Source organism: Sceloporus undulatus, chromosome 4 (genome assembly GCF_019175285.1).
Source record: "Sceloporus undulatus isolate JIND9_A2432 ecotype Alabama chromosome 4, SceUnd_v1.1, whole genome shotgun sequence".
NCBI classification, from domain to species: domain Eukaryota; kingdom Metazoa; phylum Chordata; class Lepidosauria; order Squamata; family Phrynosomatidae; genus Sceloporus; species Sceloporus undulatus.
In genome coordinates this window covers 214579649-214601584 of record NC_056525.1, presented here as the reverse complement: position 1 = coordinate 214601584, position 21936 = coordinate 214579649, and the positions used below count along the sequence as shown (strand labels likewise).

General features: G+C 38.2%; 1 protein-coding gene across 4 annotated transcripts in view; it reads right to left on the bottom strand.

The window, feature by feature from the left end:
- Positions 1 to 266: 266 nt before the first annotated feature.
- Positions 267 to 21936, bottom strand: part of WWP1 (WW domain containing E3 ubiquitin protein ligase 1) — a 73883-nt gene continuing 52213 nt past the window's right edge. For all 4 annotated transcript variants that reach the window (XM_042462940.1, XM_042462941.1, XM_042462938.1 and 1 more), the window contains 17 exons: positions 19547 to 19895; positions 18197 to 18292; positions 17243 to 17417; positions 16087 to 16141; positions 15921 to 16005; positions 15707 to 15835; positions 15328 to 15400; positions 15161 to 15232; positions 14092 to 14180; positions 10910 to 11069; positions 7838 to 7971; positions 7605 to 7745; positions 5899 to 6019; positions 5554 to 5658; positions 4149 to 4245; positions 3944 to 4016; positions 267 to 1134 (listed from right to left, as the gene is read on the bottom strand). In XM_042462940.1, coding sequence (XP_042318874.1) covers positions 1035 to 1134; positions 3944 to 4016; positions 4149 to 4245; positions 5554 to 5658; positions 5899 to 6019; positions 7605 to 7745; positions 7838 to 7971; positions 10910 to 11069; positions 14092 to 14180; positions 15161 to 15232; positions 15328 to 15400; positions 15707 to 15835; positions 15921 to 16005; positions 16087 to 16141; positions 17243 to 17417; positions 18197 to 18292; positions 19547 to 19895 — 2054 coding nt within the window. In that variant the 3' untranslated portion in view covers positions 267 to 1034. The remainder of the gene's footprint in view (positions 1135 to 3943; positions 4017 to 4148; positions 4246 to 5553; positions 5659 to 5898; positions 6020 to 7604; positions 7746 to 7837; positions 7972 to 10909; positions 11070 to 14091; positions 14181 to 15160; positions 15233 to 15327; positions 15401 to 15706; positions 15836 to 15920; positions 16006 to 16086; positions 16142 to 17242; positions 17418 to 18196; positions 18293 to 19546; positions 19896 to 21936) is intronic.

The window sequence follows — 21936 nt, the reverse complement described above, 5'->3', positions numbered from 1 at the left end:
CAATTTAGAGATGCTTAATTTAGGATCGTCTGATTTTTTTTTCCTGAACATAAGGGATGAGGATATGGACACTTACAGAAAATTAGTTCAGTTGTGTAAAGCTTATGTAACTTTCCATTTGGATTCTCAATATCCATAACATAAAATTAGCAGAGTAATTCACACTATCTTTCATATCCTCCTAAACGTCAAAGTACTTTATCCTATGAAAATGAAGCATATCATCAATGTCTTTTGAAAAGCCTGTAAGATACCAAGCCAGGACACAACATAAGGATATTTTTATTTTTCTTGAAGATTATCTACTCTTCTCTTGGAAATAACCCAAGACAGTATGTAAACAATTTTCAATGCTGCTCAATGAGTTATAATAATCTGTTCAGCTTCTACTGTAAGTCAGAACAGTGGCACCAATGTCTTAACATTAATCACATTCATTTTATTGTACATTACTCTTGTGCAAGTAATATGTTTTACTCGACCTTGGGCTACATAGATGTAGCAAAGAGGGTTATCAGCTATTACAACTGTTTAAGATTAAGATGACAGAATATCACATTCTATCATCTCAAAAAGCCAGCAGCATTTTTCTACATAGTGAGGATGCATTTGGCCAAAGCCTTGAACACCTTTTATAACAGCCATGCAATAGAAATAACCTTGGAGATGTTTCGTAAGTGAAAAGACAGAGCAATCGGCACATTTTTTGAGCAAGGCTGAGAAAAACTCCTGAATCTTTTGAATGGCTGTGATTTTTTATAAGTTTAAAGCTCTATAAAACTAGAGCTCAGTATTTGTGTATTTATATACACTTTTAAAAAATAAAGTCTTTATGCTTTAATTTTATTCTGGCCACTCTCTGAGGGGAAAATAAATAAATTGGGAGGAGAAAAACTGTTTTGCATATCTCTGTGGAAGAACAGAACTTTTTTTTAAAAAGAGTTCAAAAAAAATCACTGTACAGAAGAAACAGCTTATATACAATTAACTGTGCAATTTAGTTGCTCTGGTCGGCTAGAAAACAAACTTGAATTTTACTCTTGTCCAAATCCTTCTGTTTCCTCAATTGCAAAAAGTAGTTTCTCCTTTAGCTGTTCATAGCTTTTATAAGGCGGTAAATCCAAACGATTAAAACTAGAAAAAAAAGAGAGAGAAAGTAAGACTTGTGTCTATTTTTCATTTCATACATTATTATTAGGACCACATAATTAAAGTTGTTTGTGACAAGTAATTATTTACTCTTCAACAAGTAAATTTAATTCAGACATACCAATGTTAAGCTGAAAATATATAGTGTGTGAATTCTGAGAATTCTTGATATTCCAACCAGGAATGGACCACTGAGCTATTTGAACAGTTTTAAGAAAGAAACAAGAGAGAATCTGGAAACATCTGATTGCCAGTACAGCAGCTTGTATTCATCATGCTTACATGATGACAGATCAGTATGAAAACATGGTCTCTATCCCATTAATATACCAAGTGTTACACAAATTAATAATAATAATAATAAAGATGATGATAATAATATCCCGCCTCTCCCGACAGATCAAGGTGGTTACAATAAAAAGTAATAAAAACACATAGCAGAACATAATCAAAATTACACAACACAACCCTCCACCAATATCAACATAAAACAATCAAATTACAAGTTCAAGATTAAAATTACAGTGGTACCTCGGGATACGAAATACCCAGGTTACGAAATTTCCGGGATACGAAAAAATCCCATTGGAAATCATTGTTCCGGGTTACGAATTTATTTCGGGTTACGAAAAAAATTTTTGGTGCTTTTCGGCGCTTTTTCGCACGAAACGCGGCTTTTCCCCATTAGCGCCTATGGCAATTCGGCTTACGAAGGCTTTTCGGGTTACGAAAGCGGCCGCGGAACGAATTAATTTCGTAACCCGAGGGAGCAGTGTAGCTATAAAACGATTAAAAGATGGGGTAGAACAACTAGGGGCAGTCAGGGTTATCTTTTAATGGAAAAGATCTGTCTTGACAGCCTTTTTGAAAGTGTCAAGGGTGGTAATATGACAGATCTCCTCTGGCAGGTCATTCCACAGTTTCCGAGCAGCCAATGAAAAGGTCCTCTGGGAAATTGCAGCCAACCTGGTCTTCTTCGACTGGAGTAAATTATTCCCAGAGGACCTGAGTGTGTGGGATGGATTATAGAGAAGGAGGCGCCCCCACAAGTAAGCTGGAACCAAGCCATGTAGGGCTTTCCACCCCCAATCATGGTAGAGGCATAGGATAGACTTGTGCCATAAAAGTTTGCAACTTTTGTTTTAAGGCACTTCATCCATTGACAACCAAACTAAAATCCTATTGGCAACTGTATTATATATTTAAGTGACCTAAACTAGATGCAGTAGGCATACTTTAATGGGCAGAGTCTAATCCAATAAAAGTGTCATCTCTGGAGCTAGAGGACCTGAATCCTCTTTTCATCTGAAGCCACCAGTATCTCATGAAAAGATACTCCGAAGGATTCTTCAGCAGTAAGAGGATAAAGAAGAATCAACAAAGATTATGTCCCTGCCCTCTTCCCATAGCAGGAAGCCTTCTTAAATAGACTTTGTTCACAATCTATTTGGGCCCGACCCTCCTTTGAAGAACTTTAATTCTATATTTTTAGTCTGTCTCAAATAACGTTAAAAGGGGTTGCTGCAATTTTCATTGTAATGTACTAAAGAACACATCTATGCAGCTCAGAGAAGAACTATCATTGTCAAGAGATTTGATCAGATATTTTGCTAAGCATGACATAAAAAAAAGAACAGCAGTTTTGGTATTCTTCATCTGAAACCACATCAGCATGACAGACTGAATGTATTTTCTCCCCCATGTATTCATGTATTTTTTTTAATCTCAAATGCATGGATTTTAACAGACAGGGTATAATAGAATATGAAAGAAACCAAAGAAGCCTCATTTGTTTCTCTATGTAATATACAGTCATCCCTCCATATTTGCGTCTTTGATATTTGCAGATTTGATTATTCACAGATTTCATTAATATGTGCCCTGGTGGCGTAGTGGTTAAATGCCTGTACTGCAGCCATTCACTCAAACCACAAGGTTGCGAGTTCAAGACCAGCGAAAGGGCCCAAGCTCGACTCAGGCTTGCATCCTTCCGAGGTCGCTAAAATGAGTACCCAGACTGTTGGGGGCAAATTAGCTTACAGTGGTACCTCGGGATACGAAATACCCAGGTTACGAAATTTCCGGGATACGAAAAAATCCCATTGGAAATCATTGTTCCGGGTTACGAATTTATTTCGGGTTACGAAAAAATTTTTTGGTGCTTTTCGGCGCTTTTTCGCACGAAACACGGCTTTTCCCCATTAGCGCCTATGGCAATTCGGCTTACGAAGGCTTTTCGGGTTACGAAAGCGGCCGCGGAACGAATTAATTTCGTAACCCGAGGGAGCAGTGTACTTGCTAATTAGCGTACTTGCTGTTCACCGCTATGATCTTTGGAATAGCGGTATATAAATAAAACAAATTATTATTATTATTAATATGTTCTCTCTAGGACTGTCTAGGTCCTCCAGTGCAACTCTGTGGTCAACTTTAACTACAAGTTGCACTGAAAGACCATTTGTAGCTACTCCAGTGCCATTCTATGGTCAGGGCATGTTGGACATTGACCACAGAGTTGCACTGGAGGACCTAGAGATTCCTAGAGAGGTGTCCTCTCAGGTAAAAACAGTGTTTTTGTTATTTGCGTTTTTTCCATATTCACAGGGGTCTTGTTCCCCTAACCCTAGCGAATATGGAGGGACAACTGTATTATTGTTGGCCCTGGACTTTGTTGGGCTTTATAGCAGACTTTCATAGATCCCTATGTTTAAGTCTCATTGATTTCAATGGGCCAAACGTACACATCCAGACATGTATATGTGTGTGTATATACATACCCGCTGTTAAAACCTACCATGTGTGACTTCTTGGTAGCCAGGTTTCCTTGCCAACTTTTTCAATGCAGAATTTCTGAGGACCATTGCTCCCTAAATAAAGATCCAAGGGTTGTGTTAATTGTGCTGCTCTTAGTTACATTTTATTCCAACAAGAGATTAAAAAAGTATAAAGTGTTGTAAGATCAAAATATTTTCACAAAATAAATTTTGAGGGCATCTTACCCATGAGCTCAGCAAATCCTCCCAGTGGTAATCGGCAAGTACCAGTGACAAACTGCATCAATCGCATACGGACTTCATTGTCAGCTTCTTTTATAAACTAAGAACAAAAAGAGAGAATAGTGGAGATCTTAGGTTAAAACTGGTCTTGCCTCTGTCTACCTCTAAGAGCAAAATTCCCAAAAGACTTCAGGAAACTATCTGGATCCATCAGCCTCTTGAGGTGAACCATCTTAATTGCCCCCTCTCAGCAGCAATTCCAATTCCTAGTGAGTCTGAACCTGACCATGTAATGATCTGTCCATGACAACAGAACAATATAAAGATACTCCAGTCTCAGATCACCATCATCCCATCCAGCACAAGAAATAAGGTCTAGAGTGTTGTGAGCAGCATGAATGGGTCCAGATAAAATTGGAACAGATCCATAATTGGTATGGTAGACACGAAGAGCCAGTGCTGACAGGGCAGGCTCAGCATGGATGAAGTCCCTCAGCATCACAAGCTGCAGACAGTTCAACAGCATCACCAGACCACTCTGGCTAGCTTTAGAAAGGAGCATATTATTTTGTACATTTAATAAAAGGATTTGTCTCCAAAATTCCCTAGATCTTTTAAGAGGCTGAACTGAAGAAACAAGTACCAAATAATATTATTTTTTATATATTTTCTCAAAGACACCATAATCTGTATCACACAGAATTATTTCAAAGGTACTGGTGAAACATAACACAAAGCCCAGCGAAATATTCCAAACACAATTTCACCACAAAAGTGAAAAGACAATTAATGCAGAAAGCAATCTTCCTCTCCCTTCATGCAAGGCAAAGATCAGCAACTTGGTGATCAGAGGCTTACTTAGTTCTGCCAGGAGATCTTGGATGGCTGCATCTTCCTGCCAAACCCATCCTCAAAATAATTTTAAAAAGGTTTTGCATCAAAATGTTCCCAAATACCCTCTAGTGGTGCGGAGGCATTTCCATGTTTTGGGGTCCAGGCCATTTTAGGTGCAAAAGATGCTTTTGGGGGGGGGGGGGAAGAAAGTGATATGGAAATAACCTACTGTTTATTTCCTCTTTTTAAATTAAGGCCTCTTCTGACATGGGCAAAAATGTGAAGAAAGTGTTTGGGGGCTTTTTGGTGCAATTTTTTGAGCGATGAAGGGGCCTAGGAGCCACAAAAATGGCTCTGTGTAGGTTACTTTGCCCATCTCTAATAAAAGACAGGATGCTAAACTGAGAAAAGAACGTACCCAACTCTTTGAGGAGGTAGGAAAGTTCTACAGCTAGCCTAAATATACATATTCCCATTGTGGGTCTGCACAGGTGCCCTAAAGGAGTACCTTCCCTTCTATCTAAAATAAAAATTTCATAGCTGCAAAGTTTTTCAACTAATAAAAATATCATACCTGCCAGAACCATATTATTTGTTTGCTGTTTCTTGTATAATGACGATAAACAGTATTCCTTTGCCAGTCTGCCAAATCAACCTCTTGCATGCCACAGAGCATAACCTAGAAAAAGAGCAAGTGATTTAGGAACATTAAAGCTTGGAATGCTATATGTCAACTAAACAATTTTCAGTGAAATGCTGTACAGCACTTTTTAAAATCATCAGACTACTTGTTTATAAGTACTTTAACAGAATTTGGGCAGGATTATTTGCTTGTATTATTTTTCCTTCTAATATGTTAGTGTCAAAGTTTTTTGCTCTCTTTCTGCCCAATTAAATAACTGCTCCTCAAATGTCTCACCTCCAACTCCTTTTCATCAAAATATTGCAGCCACTGAAGGGGAACCACTTCATTAAATCCATCAAGGAAAGCTTTGGTTTGTTCTTGTACTCCTCGGGAAAACCGCCACTCTGCCATTAGGCTGAAACAGGCAAAAAGATTAGAGTGCTACAAGTGGAACTTTGTATTTAAAAACACACTATGGACTTCTACCCTTAAAAAGATCCTCAATCATATGTTTCTATCAATTCCAAGATTCAAGTTACAGGGTTTTTGTATCTAGACAAAAGGTAACGTATTTTCCGGCGTATAAGGCGACGGATCCTTGGCCTACCTTGGGGAGTCTCGCGCCGGCTGGAGGGGGCCTCTCTGGAGGCCTGAGAGGATCCGTGGTGGCTGGGCTCTCGCCGCCATTTTTTTTCCAAAAGGCGGCAGCAGAGAAGCAGTTCCAGAGCCAGCCAGGCCGAGGAAAAGAGCTGGCCCTTTACTCCTCGGCGCTGCCGCTGCCAAGGATCCTCCGATCCTCCAGCGGCCCCACAAGTCCTCCGTGGAAGCCGTCGCCGCCACCACCACCCAGGATCCTCCGCCCCTCCAGCGGCTTCCGCGGAGGACTTCTGGGTCCACTGGAGGATTGGAGGATCCCCAACGGTGGCGGTGCCAAGGAGTAAGGGGCCGGCTCTGGAACCGCTTCCCTGCCGCCGCCTTTGGGGAAAAAAATGGCGGCGAGAGCCCAGCCACCGCGGATCCTCTCAGGCCTCCAGAGAGGCCCCCTCCAGCTGGCGCGAGTGCCGGCTGGCTGGGAGAGGATCCAGCAAGGACCCCAGAGACAGGGAGGTGGCTATGCCATTCGCCTGTCTCTGGGGTAAAAATCCGGCACATAAGGCAGACTTAAAGAGTCGCCTTATACGCCGGAAAATATGGTACCTAGAAAAATCCTATGCACCTAATAAGTGTAGCATTATCTTCCCTATGCAAATGTACATTATTGCAATTTTGCTGTGTGAGCTCTGACCATGAAAATATTCTATCAAATTATCTCAAAAGTGTGAAGTCGAAAGCTTAACTGGCCGGCATCCATAGTTTTTTGTGGGTTTTTTGGGGTATGTGGCCATGTTCTAGAAGAGTTTCTTCCCGATGTTTCACCAGCATCTGTGGCTGGCATCTTCAGAGAATGCTTGCCTGGAAAGGAGTTGGGTATTTATATACTGTGTGAACCTGGGAAGGCAGGAGTGATTTGCATGTGTATTGTTCTGTTGCTAATGGCAGGCCTTAGGGTGGGAGGGTATGCAAAAGAGGATTAGTGTCTGCTTGATTAGTGTCCTTGTCTGCTCAAAAGTAGTTCTATACCCTTAAAATTAAATTTTATCACTGGCCTAATATGAAAGATATTGAAGACATTTTTGAAAGCGTAGTTTATAGCTATCATTCATTTCCCCATACTTATAGCTCTCTAAACAGAATGGTCAAGTAGACTAATACTGGCATAAGATTACAATCTCCAATGTAAATGCCCAGACATATATTAAATATATTATAGCTTATGCAGGTGAGCTCCACTGATACATATCCTACTTCCCACCACACCATGTTTCATACTCTCCAAAGGAGTCCCACAGCTATCTAAGGAGGTTTCTTGGTGTGCATAGAGGCTGGAAGCAGGTGGTAGAAACCAAAATTTAGAATTAAGATTGTTTCACACGGTCTTTTTAATTCCTTTATCAACATACCCAATGTACTCTTCTTTGTTCTCCTCAGTTACAAGTATGTTGGAGCCTCCTAATTTCAGCTCATGTGAGGTAACTTTCCCTAGCAGCTCCATGTCAACGCAAAAGTACATTTCTAAGTTGCACTCTTCAATGTTGTTATCCCTAAGAGGAAAAGTTAATCACAGATCAGCTAGACACAACTATTTCAGTAATATGATAGGGAAAAAAGTCAGAATTTGAGAAGATGTACAAACCTTATCCAAATTAGGGAATTATAAAATTCAGTATCAATAGATTCCAAATCCTTTATTGTGAGTTTCTTATTTAGCATGCGCTTGTAGAATGGAAGTGAAAACCCAGTATCTATGAATTTGCCATGAAACAATGCCTGTTGAGAATTTTTAAAAATTAGTTAAAAACAGCTTTAAGTATATTGTTCTAAAGATAATGGCTCTAAAAAGCTTCAAAGCTACAGAAAACAGTAAGTCCCAAGAAGACATAGTGTGGGGTAAGCAACCAGGTGTAGGCAGGGCTAAGAAAATGCACACATGTCAAAAAGGATGCAGTGGCAAGAGATAAAGAAATAATTATTATAAAAAAATAGGACCACCCCTCTACTCTCTTGGCATTCCTTTGACGGGAAGTGTTAAAGAGCTGCCACCACCACTATTTTCCCACCCAAGCACTCAAAAAGGCCAGAAGTGGCACATGGCTGAGATAATAGAGGTGCTTCTTATAGGTTCTCCTGGCACAGACTAAGCTTTCGGCTTTTGCTGCTCTACTCAGGGAAAGAAGTTAGTTGTTGTTGTTTTTTCCTCTAAGAGTTAAGGTACAGTACTTACCTTAACAGATGGGTAACTCAGCCCAGGGTTTTTTGGTTTTCAAAAAAAACCTAAAATTTCTAGACTTATACATGAGTATATACAGTAAGGTTTTTGACTTAAGAGATTGCTCAAAAATTTTAGATTACTAGGGGTGGTGGGGGACCATATGAGGTTCCAAAAGTCACATTGGATCCCCTAAACAGTGCATGTGGTCTGCAGTTGATATTCCTATCTCGGGGGGGGGGGGGGGGACTAGAGAGAGACTGTGTGCTTAAACAGTCTAGTTACTGCTTCCAATAACAGTCAGACTTGCATTATTTGGTGTAATGAAGTAGATAAAAGACCTGAACCAGAATGAATTGTTTCTGCCAAACTTAAACTATAAAGCCCTAAATGGCTTGGGCCCAGGGTACTTGGAGGACCGCCTCTCTCCATATAATCCGCCCTGCACTCTCAGGTCAGGCGGGAAACAACTTTTGAGAGTCCCTGATATGAGATATGTGGTGTCTGCACATAGGGCTTTTTCTGCTTCGGCCCCGCAGACCTGGAACTCTCTGCCTGACGAGCTCCGCTCAGCCCCATCCCTGGAGTCTTTCAGGAAAAATCTAAAGACTCACCTCTTTCGTCAAGCTTTCCCCCATGTTCCCTAATTCCATTCTTCTCCCCTTGTGTTACTGTATTGTACTGGATGTAATTGGTGCTTTGGTTTTTAACTGTTTTTAACTGTGATTGAATGATGCATATTTTTATTGCTGTACTGTATTGTTTAATGTGGGGGGGGATTTCTTTCTATTGGATTTTGTAGTTTCGGTATGTTTTTATTACTGTTGTAAACCGCTGTGATCATGGGAATAGCGGTACACAACTAAAGATTCATTCATTCATTCATAAACTGCTAGCACTGAAACAAGTACATATGAAGCAACAGTATCAAGGCAGGCATTAGCAATGAGAACTGAGGTGAAAGGCATAGCCTTCAGCAAGTTTAAGGGAAAAACCAAGGGAACTATGACAACTTAAACTAAACACAAATACTGAGCACATGGCTGCACACTACCAAAACAGGCACAGGACTGGAGTGAAGGAGATAAGAACCTGTACCAAAGGATGGTGCACAGTTACAGGCACCACTGCAGAGAATCTTTTCTGCTGGATTCAAAACCGTCACTATAGCTGACAAAGGGAACCTTCTGATATAGTCATCTCTCCAAGTTCCAAGGGATGTGATATTAAGTTCCAAGTACTAAAGGGAACACTGATTCCAATGCAATGAAAAAATGTTGCTATTCAGATTACAACTAACGGAGTCGACTTCTTGGGAAACTGCTTGATAAGGGGATCAGAGCAATCAGGATATGGCCCCTAAGTTATAATTTCCCCAATAGGCATTGTCAAAGCCGAGACAGAAGAGACTGACTTGCTAAATGGGACAAACAATTAGTACGTCAGTAAATAAACATGGTGTTTTGAGAGATGCTGAAGAGCAGAGACCTTACCACCTTTTGCACCCAGCAGTTGTTTCTAAATGAGCACTGTACTCCACAATGACAGTGTCTGTCTGCCTAATAGTGTGTTAATAGTTTTGGAAGGATTCAATAAAATCTTGAAAACCACAAAGTACTTTTAAAAAACCCTGTGCTCATCAGTGGCATGAAGTTTTGCTTCCACAAACAGAATACCTCCAGAAAGGAGACACCTTCAGAACCACAGACAGTATTAAAGAAGCAGGGAAAAAACATCCTAGTGGGCATGAGATAACCTGAGAATCAAACAGAAATACAAGATACAAACACAGAATAAGCTAAAACTAAAACAGGGGGTGCTGTTTTAAATATCTTCTAAGGAATAAATTAGATGTCTAAAATAGCAAAGGTAATCATTTTTTTACTAAAAAAAAAAGACTGGTTGTAGATGGGAAAGGATTACATACTAGTGTAAATTCAACATTTTACCAGCAGAGGGGGTTCAAACTGTCGCAAGCTGCTTCATTCAACAATGCTATTAAATATATTTTTATTTATTTATTTATTTATTTATTTATTTGCGGTATTTATATCCCGCCCTTCAGCCCTTACTGCTTTATGGTTTTCAACACCTTTGCCTGATGAAGAAGCCAGTGGAGCTTTGAAAGCTTGCATCATGTACTTTGGGCATTTTAGCTGATTGAATAAAAGTATTGCTGTTTTGTGTATGTTGCATGTTATCTTAATTTATCTAAAAACCTGTGATTCAAAGATCAGAAAATTAGAGTTTAACTACTGTACAGTAAGCCAATAAAGGAAGGTGAACAAATTCCATTTTTATATACTTATTACAATCATTCTGAGGAATACTTAATTGAAACACTTGTGAATTAAATTCCAGTATGGTGCCTATTTCTTCTTAAGTACTGAACACTCCAGAACTGTGAAGCACCCAAATTGTGTGTGTGTGTGTGTGTGTGTGTGTGTGTGTGTGTGTGTGTGAGAGAGAGAGAGAGAGAGAGAGAGAGAGAGAACTTACCATAGCAATAAATCGTCCAATGAAACAGAAATATGAGAGATGATCTGGATTTATTGTTGATGCTGGATTTATCTGAAGGCAATAATTGCTCTTTCCAGCATATTCAAATAGGCAATACATAGGATTCAGCACTTCGTGGGAAAGCAAGAAGAACCATTCTCTGTAAACAATTATTAATAAAGTAATTTTTATTCACTGCTTGATAAAAACACATATAAACATAATTATACACATCCACACCTAAGAAAATAAACAAACAAAAGGCTAGGAAAAACTGAGAAAAAAGAGAGAAAGCAAGAAAGAAAAGGGGGAAAAAGGGGGGGAGAGAAAAAACAGAAAAGACAAAAAAGGGAAAAACACCTCATTACCTCTTCTAGAACAGCCTCATGGCCTGAAAAACCCACAAAAACCTATTCTTTTTCTTTCCTTATTTCTGCATTTAAAACTTCTAATACCAAAATAAATAACAAGTGTGAAAATAAACATCTTTGCCCAGTTCCCTTTTCCACTGGAATTGAATCAGATTATTTTCCAATTTTGCCTTTTGAGTAGTATATATCGCTTGCATCCAAATAAAAAAGTTATCCCTTATACCCATTTCATTCATTGTCTTTAATTTTAAAAAATCCAATTCAAATTATCAAAGGCCTTTTCAGCATCTAAAAAACATTAATGTCCTTTTAATTGTATTATGGTAATTTAGGTACTCCAATATACTTATAATCATCCTAATGTTATCTTTAACCTGTCTTTGGGGTAGTAAGCCATTTTGGTCCCTATGAATATACTCCTTTAAAATCATTTTTAGCCCACTTGCTAGAATGGCTGTGAATATTGTATAGTCTTCATTTAATAATGAAATAGGTCTATCATTCCTAAGTACATTTGGACCACAATTTTCCTTGGGTATAAGTACAATATCCAACTATCTGGCATTTGTTTATGCTGGAGCAGACTATTCATTACCAAGTGGAAGGGGCTCGCTAATTCCATATAAAATGTTTTGTAATATTCTGCAGGTAATCCATCTGGACCTGGAGGTTTTCATTTTTTCAACTGTCTCTATAATTTCTTCCACTGTTACTGCCTTATTCCACTTCTCCTTTTGCATTGCTGTTAATTTCGTAATTCAGCACTTTTCAATATAGTCATTTATTTGCTCTGAAGGTGGATTATATTTCTTATATACCATTCCAAAATAATTATAATTACTCTGTTATTTTCCTATCTCCTATTATCAATTTAGAAATTGTTTTCTTTGTTCTTTCTTTCGTAACCTTTAAGTAACTAACATCCTAGCTTATTAGCCAACTCAGTTTTTCGGTTTTATATAATCCAATTTCCTCTTCACCTCTTCCATCATTATCATCTGTAATTGCTCATGTAAAATATTTATTTGATTTCTAATATTTTTCTTTGTCAGGGATTTCACTAATTCATTACCTTTTTGCCTAATTTCTTTCATAACTATTCCCATTTTTCTCATTTTTTTCTATTCCACATTATAGCCATTTGTGTGAATATCCCTCTAATAACTGCTTTCCCCGCATCCCAAAACACATTAATATCCATATTTCTTTAAATTTAATTCAAAATATTCCTTCAAATTTTTTCTTATACTCTTTCACTCTTTCATTAACAATGATTCATTTAATCTCCATTTATTTATATGTGTCTTATTTTTCATAACCATCATCATGGGATTATAATCAGATAGAGATTTTGGCAAAATTTCCACTTTCCCAGTTCTGCTTACTGAATTATTTGAGATCCAGATCATATCTATTCTAGACAGTGATTTGTGAGAATCTGAGAAAAAAGTAAAGTCTTTTGCATTTTTTTCTTTGAATCGCCATACATCTGTCAGCTGTAATTCTATAATGTCAAAAAAATTCTTAGTTAATTTCCCGATTTTTAAAAAATTGTCCTTGAATATCTATCTAATTGAGGATCCACCACTCCATTTAAGTCCCCCATTAAACACTAATTTTCATAATTTAAGTGCAAATTTTATCTTTAATTTCTTTGTAAAATATATATAAATGCCCACTATTAAGACCTTAACATTGTCTACATTAACTTCTACTATTACAAACCTGTAAATAATTATAGTAGATTTTTAAAAACTGAAGTTACTGTTTCCAAGTATAAACAAAAAAGACTGTAGTATATAGCACTATATAAGGTTTCAGTTTTAGATTCATGTATGTAAAGTAAAAGAAGACTGCTTCAAATGCTTTTATCTCAATTAATCACCTAGCTAATCAGACAATTTTAAACTGAATAGTGCTTGCACATTTCTCATTACTGGGTGACTAGCTGCAGCAAATGTTCTGAACAGATTATGTAGATTTCTTTCTCAGCTGTGCTAATACTTCTCAACTATGAGCACTGATGTATAAAATTTATCTAATACAAAGAATGCTGAAGTTTGGGGTTCCCCAGATTGGATTTACAGTAATATTGAGAACTAAAAGAATCACAAAAAAGGGAATTGAGCTCAGCAGAAGTGTTTCTTCTCATCTACTATATTCCAGTCAACTATTTTGAAAGATGAAGCTGGAAACCTCCCCTCTGCTACCAAAGACAGTAGGGGAGATTGAATTCAGAAGTTTGCAAATAGTACTGCTCTGTTTTATGATGGTGGTTGGATGAACTGAACTTTTAACATGGCTGCTGACAAGGTTGTATATTAAATTTCAAGCATCCCCACATTCCCCGAGAAATTTCACTGACACTCACTCTAAAACTTTAGAAAAGTATATTATTTTAAGAAAATGGCGAGCCACATATCAGCACTATCTCAATAATCTGCATATACACTGGGCCTGCTGCATTTGCATAGGTTGTGATCCACAGATTGCAGCATCTGTGCCTCACCACACTCCATATTATTCAATGTTGGTACATGCACACAAATGTGCTGATGTTGACATGTGCACATCTCTGCCCACTTAATAATATGGGGTGCAAGTGTCCATGTTTTTCCCCATCTCCAGGCAGACCCAGAACTAAACCCCTATGGATGGGAAGGTTCCACTGTGATGCAATCTAATAGCCAAAGTAATCCATCCTTTATCCTACAAGTTCTCTAGATAGGTAAATTAGCAAGGTAGGTTTCCAGTCAGTATATAAATATGCACATTGAACAACTGTTTTCAGTAAGAATCAGATTTTTTTACCTGGCTAAGCCACCATAATCCAATCCTTCCTCTCCTCTGAATATGACATACAATCGTCTCCTCAAATCATAGGGTTTTAAAGCCATAATCTACATAGAAAACAGAGAACACAGATAGAAAGGTGAAACAAGGTAAAACATTGACCACAATGTTAGACCATAATAAGTGCTAAACCCAATGTTAAGGTAATGTGCTCTATTTAAAACAGAACTATACCCAATTTTAACCATTGAAAATGCACGGGGCAGGGACAAATAAGTAAATAACTATTTATGTTTCTCTTTGTGGCTATTTGCAACCACTCTATCCTTTTCCTGGTATCATTTCACTTCTCCATGTGGTAGTAAGCTACTTGTCGATCACACAGTAAATCTGATGATGTAAGACTGCTATCATATTGGTTAAACAGTGTTAGTGCTCAGGCAACAATGTATGCAGTAGGTATGATTTATTTCTGCTATCAAGACAACTAGGCACTGCTTCCACAGGCTTTATACACACATCAGTGCATGGATAGTATGTGTTCCCTGCAGGAAAGGGAATACGTAACCAGGCATCTGCAAATGTATGTCTTCCTTCTCTGAGAGAGTCAACAAACTATTCTTGCAGCAAACTCCTTGGAGGACATAATATTTCTTCCTCCTCTCTCCACACAATCAACATTCAGATATTCCCTGAAAAAATGAATATACCCCCTCACCAAAAAATCCACAAAAAAGGTATTTTCAAGGGTGGGGGAGGATATTAAGATTTAATGAAAAGCCCTCCAGTATTTTGGTCTAACCCCATAAAAACCAGCTACACAAGTTATTACATACTATACTGTAGTAAGTAAAGATTTGTTAGGCTAGATTCTCACTAGGCTTTTTTTTTTTTTTGCTAGATATACTACTTGCTATCAACCTACTAGTACAATATCAGAAATTAAAACTGCAATATGGTGCAAAAGCTTTTAACAATTTCCCACTAAGAAATTTTCCTAGATACATGATCAAATGAGCTGAAACATATTTGCTCATGCAGTATTTTGCTTCAGAATTTAACAATGAATATGTAAATAGTATATTACCTGCTGGAAGGAATCTTCAAACAAAGTTTGTCTGGATACATTGATCTTCACATGGCTTGGCAGAGCATTTGACTAAAACAGACAGTAGATAATCAAACATTTTTTTTTAAAAAAAAAGTCAAGTGCCAAATAAAGTTTACAAGATGATTTGACCAGAATTATGGTACCTGACATAAGTAGCGGAAATGAGCCAATTTCCACCTAAAGCTGCGTTCATAAGCAATCTGCGGTCCTTTATTCCTGCAAAGATATATACCATGTTTTTTATTGAACAAAATGACTAAAATTTCACAGCCCTTTGCAAATTTCATCACACCTTCTCAGCCTGAGAAACAATGGGAGCACTACCACATGCATACTTTGGGTCAGTTTTAAAATCCTGTCATCTAATATTTAAGAAGTCATACCTCATAAGATGTAAGCTATGAAAGAAACTCATCCAACTCCTCATAGCTGGACAGCATAACTATGAATCCAATTATATTGTAGATATTTAGAATACTACACAAAGACAAATTTCAAAATATTCATTAAAATCTCACTTACACTGAGGATTTACCAGTGCGAGGGTCACTGAAAGTAGTTGTTCGGGTATTATGGTCAACAAAATATCGTACACCTTCCCTGGTGTATCTGATTTCCCACCCTTCAGGAAGAGGGTCTTCATTTTGTAAGCTGAAAAGTTAAAATGCAATTTATTTTTGTTAAACATCAGTAATTTTATATTTGGTTTATTCTGGTTTAATGAATATAAACCCACCCTTGAGTCCGTGGATCTTCCCACTGTGTTGTCTTTGTGTTGTGATTTACAAAATAGACTCTGTCATTTGAATCAACTCTCCTTTCTGCAATAAAAATTAATAGCGTAAAATGAAAGTTAATTAACCATAGGTATCTGTTTCATATAGCTATTTTATATTTCTCACCCCATCCAGGTGGTAAAGGGCCAAGTGGATCATTTTCAGCAGTCAGCATTGAAGCCTAGATAAGATAAGAAATAAATATCATGGCTCTGAGGGTGCAGGGAAATTCTAATGCAAACAAAAGAAAAAATCCTGGAAATACTATCTATCTATCTATCTATGAACTTCCCTACCATCCCTTTTATCACCCATTTTTTGTATGCGATTGAACCCTTGGCTCATTTCTTCCCTCGTTAAATAGCTTGGCTGAAAAACTGATGGCTAACTGATAGTGGTAGTCTCTCTACAATCTGTGTGTACAGAAAAGGCAGGCAGATGAACAAGAAATTTTCAAATTCAAAGATATAGTCATGTTAGTCTGTAGAATCAGCATGTAGAGAGATCTTGTAGTACCTTTGAGACTAACTGAAATAAAGAAGTTGGCAGCATGAGCTTTCAGTTATACATCTGAGGAAGTAGAATGAAGTCTACAAAAGCTCATCCTGCCAACTTCTTTATTTCAGTTAGTCTCAAAGGTTTAACAAGATCTCTTTACATACAAGAAATTTTTGAGTGAAAGCAAGTAGCAATCTTCCTGCAAATGAATCAGCCTCTCCCCTGGCATGGTTATTGACAGTTATTAATAGCACTGGCTACTGGGCTAGATCTGCACTGGAGAAATATCCACTTTGACACTGATTAACAGCATGGCTCCATGCTATGGTATTCTGGGACATGTAGTTTGTGGATAATAAGCTTTCTCTGTCAGAGAGCTCAGGAAACAAACTACAATTCCCAGAATTCCATAGCATGGAACCATGACCATTCAAGCGGTTTCAAACCAGATTATTTCTGCAGTGCCAATGCAACCTTCATAAACCATGGTATGTCCTCCCTCACTTCTCCCTTTTTCTCCTTGCATTTCAGCTGCAGCACAGAAATCCAGATTTGTACTAAATCAGAAATGCCTCATACATTAAAAATACACAATCCTTCTTTAATGTTGTTTAAGCAAGTTAATAAGAAATGTTAAATGGATTATCGATCCAAACACTGCAATCAAACTTTTTTTTGACCAAACCATGGTTTGACTTTAGGTTAGTATCAGCCAATATAAGACTGGATAAATGTGTAACAAAAAGAAGAGAAAAAGAATTCACTTTGTAACTTGTAAATTTACCGAATAGAGGTATCGTTGGTTGAACTGTTGCATCGCTCCCTGCAACTGGTTTCGCTGAGATTGCCATTGTTCAAAGTTTCTGACTGATTCCATTGTTGGTCGTTGCCATGTTGTTGTTCTTGTATTATGGTCCACATAATAAACCCTTCCACGATCGTCAACTCTTCTTTCCCACCTAAGAAACAAATGTCAACTTAGGGAGCTATTTTCTTTCCTTCCTTATTGCAAAAAAGCTTTTATAATATGCTACTATGCTATAAACACTTAGCTAGGAGTAAGCCCATCATAACTAATGGGATTTTTTGCGTATAATTTATGGTTTAAAAGCTGGTTAAGACTTTGTGGTGGGGAGAGATTGAGGAGTTTAAAAGCTTTTTAAGGCTGCGCCATTACACTTACATCTGCCGGAGGAAGAGAAGAGAGGGAGGAGCACCGCTGGGCAGAGGTCACTTCAATTCCAAGTGAGTAGACACACAGTTTTGGGCCTGAGCCCCTCCCTTCTGGACCCCTGCTCCAAAAGGATCCAATGAGGTGGTGGGGAGGTGGGTTGCCTCCTTGGATTGGATGTCAGTTAATTAGAGCCTATATTCCTTGCCCCTTCCCCCCAAGCAACTCTTGAGCATGCCCTTTGGATCGCACCCTACTGTTTGAGAAAAATTAGATGGAGAAGAGGAATGACAACTTTCACCTCCAACCTTAAGGGGATGAGAATGCAAAATTAAATTAAAAGGTGCAATTTGTCTAACTGTATTAAATTTAAAATTTCTGCATCTAAAAAATCTTGTTAAATATGCTAAGAATGGAGTGACTTTTTAAAAAGAAATGACATAAAACATTGAATAATTTCTACAAACCTCATAGCAGTAAAAACATTTTCTTATCTATGCACTTACTTAGCAAAAGCAAATTTTCAAGCCAATGGTAATACTGTCAAGTGAATAGAGAATTTATTACCCTGGTGGTAGAGGCTGAGGCCTTTCCCATGTAGTCGTTCTTGTGTTGTGATCAACATAATAGGTTCTACCATGAGGATCCTTTCTCTGTTCCCATCTTTTTTTTAAAAGGGGGGAGGATGAACAAAGAAAAATAACATTAACAAAAAAACCCAAAAACATGTTCTTGCCTGCTGAAATATACAGATTAGTAAATTTTAAGAAGTTTATTTCTATTTGCCATTTTATTATACTTATGTCTGACAGCAAACAAACAAACTTTCCTACACAGAGAATATTTAACAATTGTAATTCTGTTTTGTGGTTTTTTATTTCAGAAATTATGAATTAAAATTTTACCTGGACTAAGTAGTATTAACTGTTAAGTAGAAACACTGATCCAACTAGGCAAGACAAACAAGAGAGACTAAAAACAAAGATATCTTTCATTTATGGCAATAGCCTTCAGCATCGTTTCTACAATGCGGACAACCTACTAGCATCCACATAGCATTGCCCATATTCCAATCATTCTGGAAGACGTAACAGGCAACAGTCGACATGTGGAATAGTGGCAATGTTCTGGTTACTCTTATAAAGTGTTTGCCATATCCCAGAACTCATATACACCATCACCACCGCCCCCCAAAAACAGGAAAGATACTACACACACACACACCAGTGATGTACTGAAGTGATAGAGACAATTCTTCTCATGGTCTTCTTATTTTAGGACTTTAGGAATTCAGTCAATTATTGGTATTGTAAGTAATATTTGTCAGTAAAGTCAATTTTACAAAACACTTATTTTCTATATATGATTATGTAGATGTTCATTACTTTTTTGGTATAATTTTAGTTTATTATATAATTAGTATTCAAAGACATTAGCCATTTTAGTCTGGAATATCAGTGTGCAAAAGGATCTAGCAGCACCTTTGAGGCTAACGTGAAAGACACATGAATATGAGCTTTCGTAGGCTTAAGCCTACTTCCTCAGATGCATATATAACTAGTTATTATTATTATTATTATTATTATTATTATTATTATTATTATTAACCTTTATTTATAAAGCGCTGTAAATTTACACAGCGCTGTACATACAATCTTTTTAATTGGACGGTTACTTTCTGTATTTTCTTTAATTACGTTTTGTTCATTTTTTAATATTTGGTACCTTGGTACTAGCTAAATTGTAGTAAAATATCATAATCATCCTGCCCTTTTCCCAAAACTGGGACTTGGGGCTGCTTACAATATTAAAAAACAGTACAATTAAAGGGATACAAAAAAAGGTGTATTAATATGCATATCTAATGTCCCGATGGTTATTATTTTTATAATGTTGATGAAAACAAAGATCACATACCCTGGGGGCAGAGGTTCTATGCTGTTATTACCAGGCTGTTGCCTTACAGCTTCCCCAGATACATTTGAAGATTCCCTTGGTTTTGCTGCTTCTGTAGTCGTACTGTTTCGTGTACTAGACGATGAAGAATCTGCAGGAGCAACATTTTCAAGTCCTAGAGATACATTGGCAGGAGCTGTAGAAGTGCTGATTTCAGAGTTACTAGTCGTAGCTTCTGTTCCTAAAGGAGGTTCTATAGTAGTAGTTGTTGCTGTAGTGCAATCTACAGACATAGATGCATCTGTAGAATCCATAGGAGTTTCAGAGGTTGAATGATTATCAGCTTCCATCACAGATGACTCACAATTAACTGCATAGAGGGAAAACCAAAACATTTTGTTTTGACAAAGAATTACATGAAGTACAGTTGGCCCTTCCCTTACACGGTGGATCCGTTCCAGACCCCGCCACATAAGGGAAATACAGCATAAACTCAAGCCCCATTAGAAACAATGGGGATTGTTCCCGTGGCATGCACCTGGTGCTCTGCGGGGCATGCACCATGGGCACGCACCCCATTGTTTCTTCTGAGGTGCGGGAGAAGACTTTCCGGCGTGGCTTCCAGCATATGCTGGAAGCCGCGTATGGTGCTCCCGCGTATGACATGGGCGCACTGTAATTTTTTCCAATGTAAACATTACTTTTAAAAAATTACATTCTGTTATGGAAGAGATTCTCCTTCAGATCAGTAACTGGCTGAAGAACAGGCAACAGAGAATGGTTCTAAACAGACAATCATCACAATGGAGTGATGTAAACAGCACGGTCCCCTAAGGAACTTTATCAGCATATAAAATTATGAATGGTGAGGACTAAGGTACAAAACACAAAGCCGAAATAATCCAGTTTGAGACTGTTTTAACTGCCCTGGCTCAATACTAGGGAATTCTAGGGGCTGTAGTTTTGTGAGACATTTAGCCTTCTGTGTCAGAGACCTCTGGGGCCACAAGAGCACTGAGCCAAAGCATTTAAAGTGGTCTCAAACTGGATTATTTCTGCAATGTGTTTGAGACCTAAGTAAACAGGGAGAAGCTTTTATTTCTCTCTAGTAATACTAGAACTCGGGGTCTCCCCAAAAAAAAGACACATAGTGGAAGATTACAATTACTTCTTCACATAAGAACATAAGTAAATTATACAGTTCAACAACATAAATTGCAGTGATAGCCACCAACCCTGAAGGCTATAACGAGGATTGGACAAATTTGTGAAGGACCGATTTTTCACTGAGCATCAGTCATGGGAGCTATATATTACTTCCAATATCAGAGTCAGCCTGTCTCTGAATATCAGTTGCTGAGGAATACAAGTGAGAAAGGAATATTGGTCTTATCTGTGAAATACTTCTTTTAGAGATGGAAGTGGAAACAGTAGTTTTCCCATTAAAGAGTCAAGTACACTGTGATTATTATTTTTAAAAGATACAAAAAGCCACTAAAGGAATAGTAAGGTCTGAGAATATGCAACTGTTTCTCTGCAACGACTGTTTTGACAACATGTCATCCAGCAGAGATATTTCAAGTGGTTAGGGGTCTTTTACAATCTAGCCCAAAAGAGAATTCAGACCCATTCTGATAGCCCACTATGAAGAATTTGCTGGGCAATTTGCAGATTAAAAACACTTGGATAATCTAGATCCATTTCAATCTGGATTTGGGCCCAGTTTTAGAGTGGATGTGGCCTTGGTTCTGATTGACCTCTTGGACAATGGATACCACTGATCATAGTATCCTTTTGGTCAGCTTGCTGGGATGGAATGAAGTGCATATTAAATACTGGTTTTCTTAGAGGGGCACTCTCAGAAGGTGGTACTACAGCGCTTCCATTCTATTCCTTGGCCACTGTCCTGTCCTTCAGAGTTCTGTTTTGTTCCCTACATAGCTTAACATGTACATGAAATCGCTGGGTCAGGTTGTCTGGAGTTCAGAGGTCAGGTATTGCCAATATGTTTGCAACTGTTGTTACTGTGTGCCTTCAAGTCATTTCGGCCTCTGAGGGAGAGAGTAGGCTGGCTCAGTACTATCAGGGGCTAGCCTGAAGAAGGAGGCTCCTCCCTCCCCAACTGTCATCGTTTGGCCTCTGAGGGAGAGAGAAGGCTGGCCCAGTTCCATCAGGGGCTAGCCTGAAGAAGAAGAGCCCTCCCTCCGGTCCATCTGCCTTGGTCCAGGCCTCAGAGGGAGAGAAGAATGCTGGACCTGATTCCCTCCCCCCCTCACCATTCCCTTCTCTTTTTGTGTCGTGTCTTTTAGATTGTAAGCCTGTGGGCAGGGAACTGTCTGTTATCCCCTCTATTGTAAACCGCTCGGATTCCCAGTGATTGGGCGGTATATAAATAAAACCTGTTGTTGTTG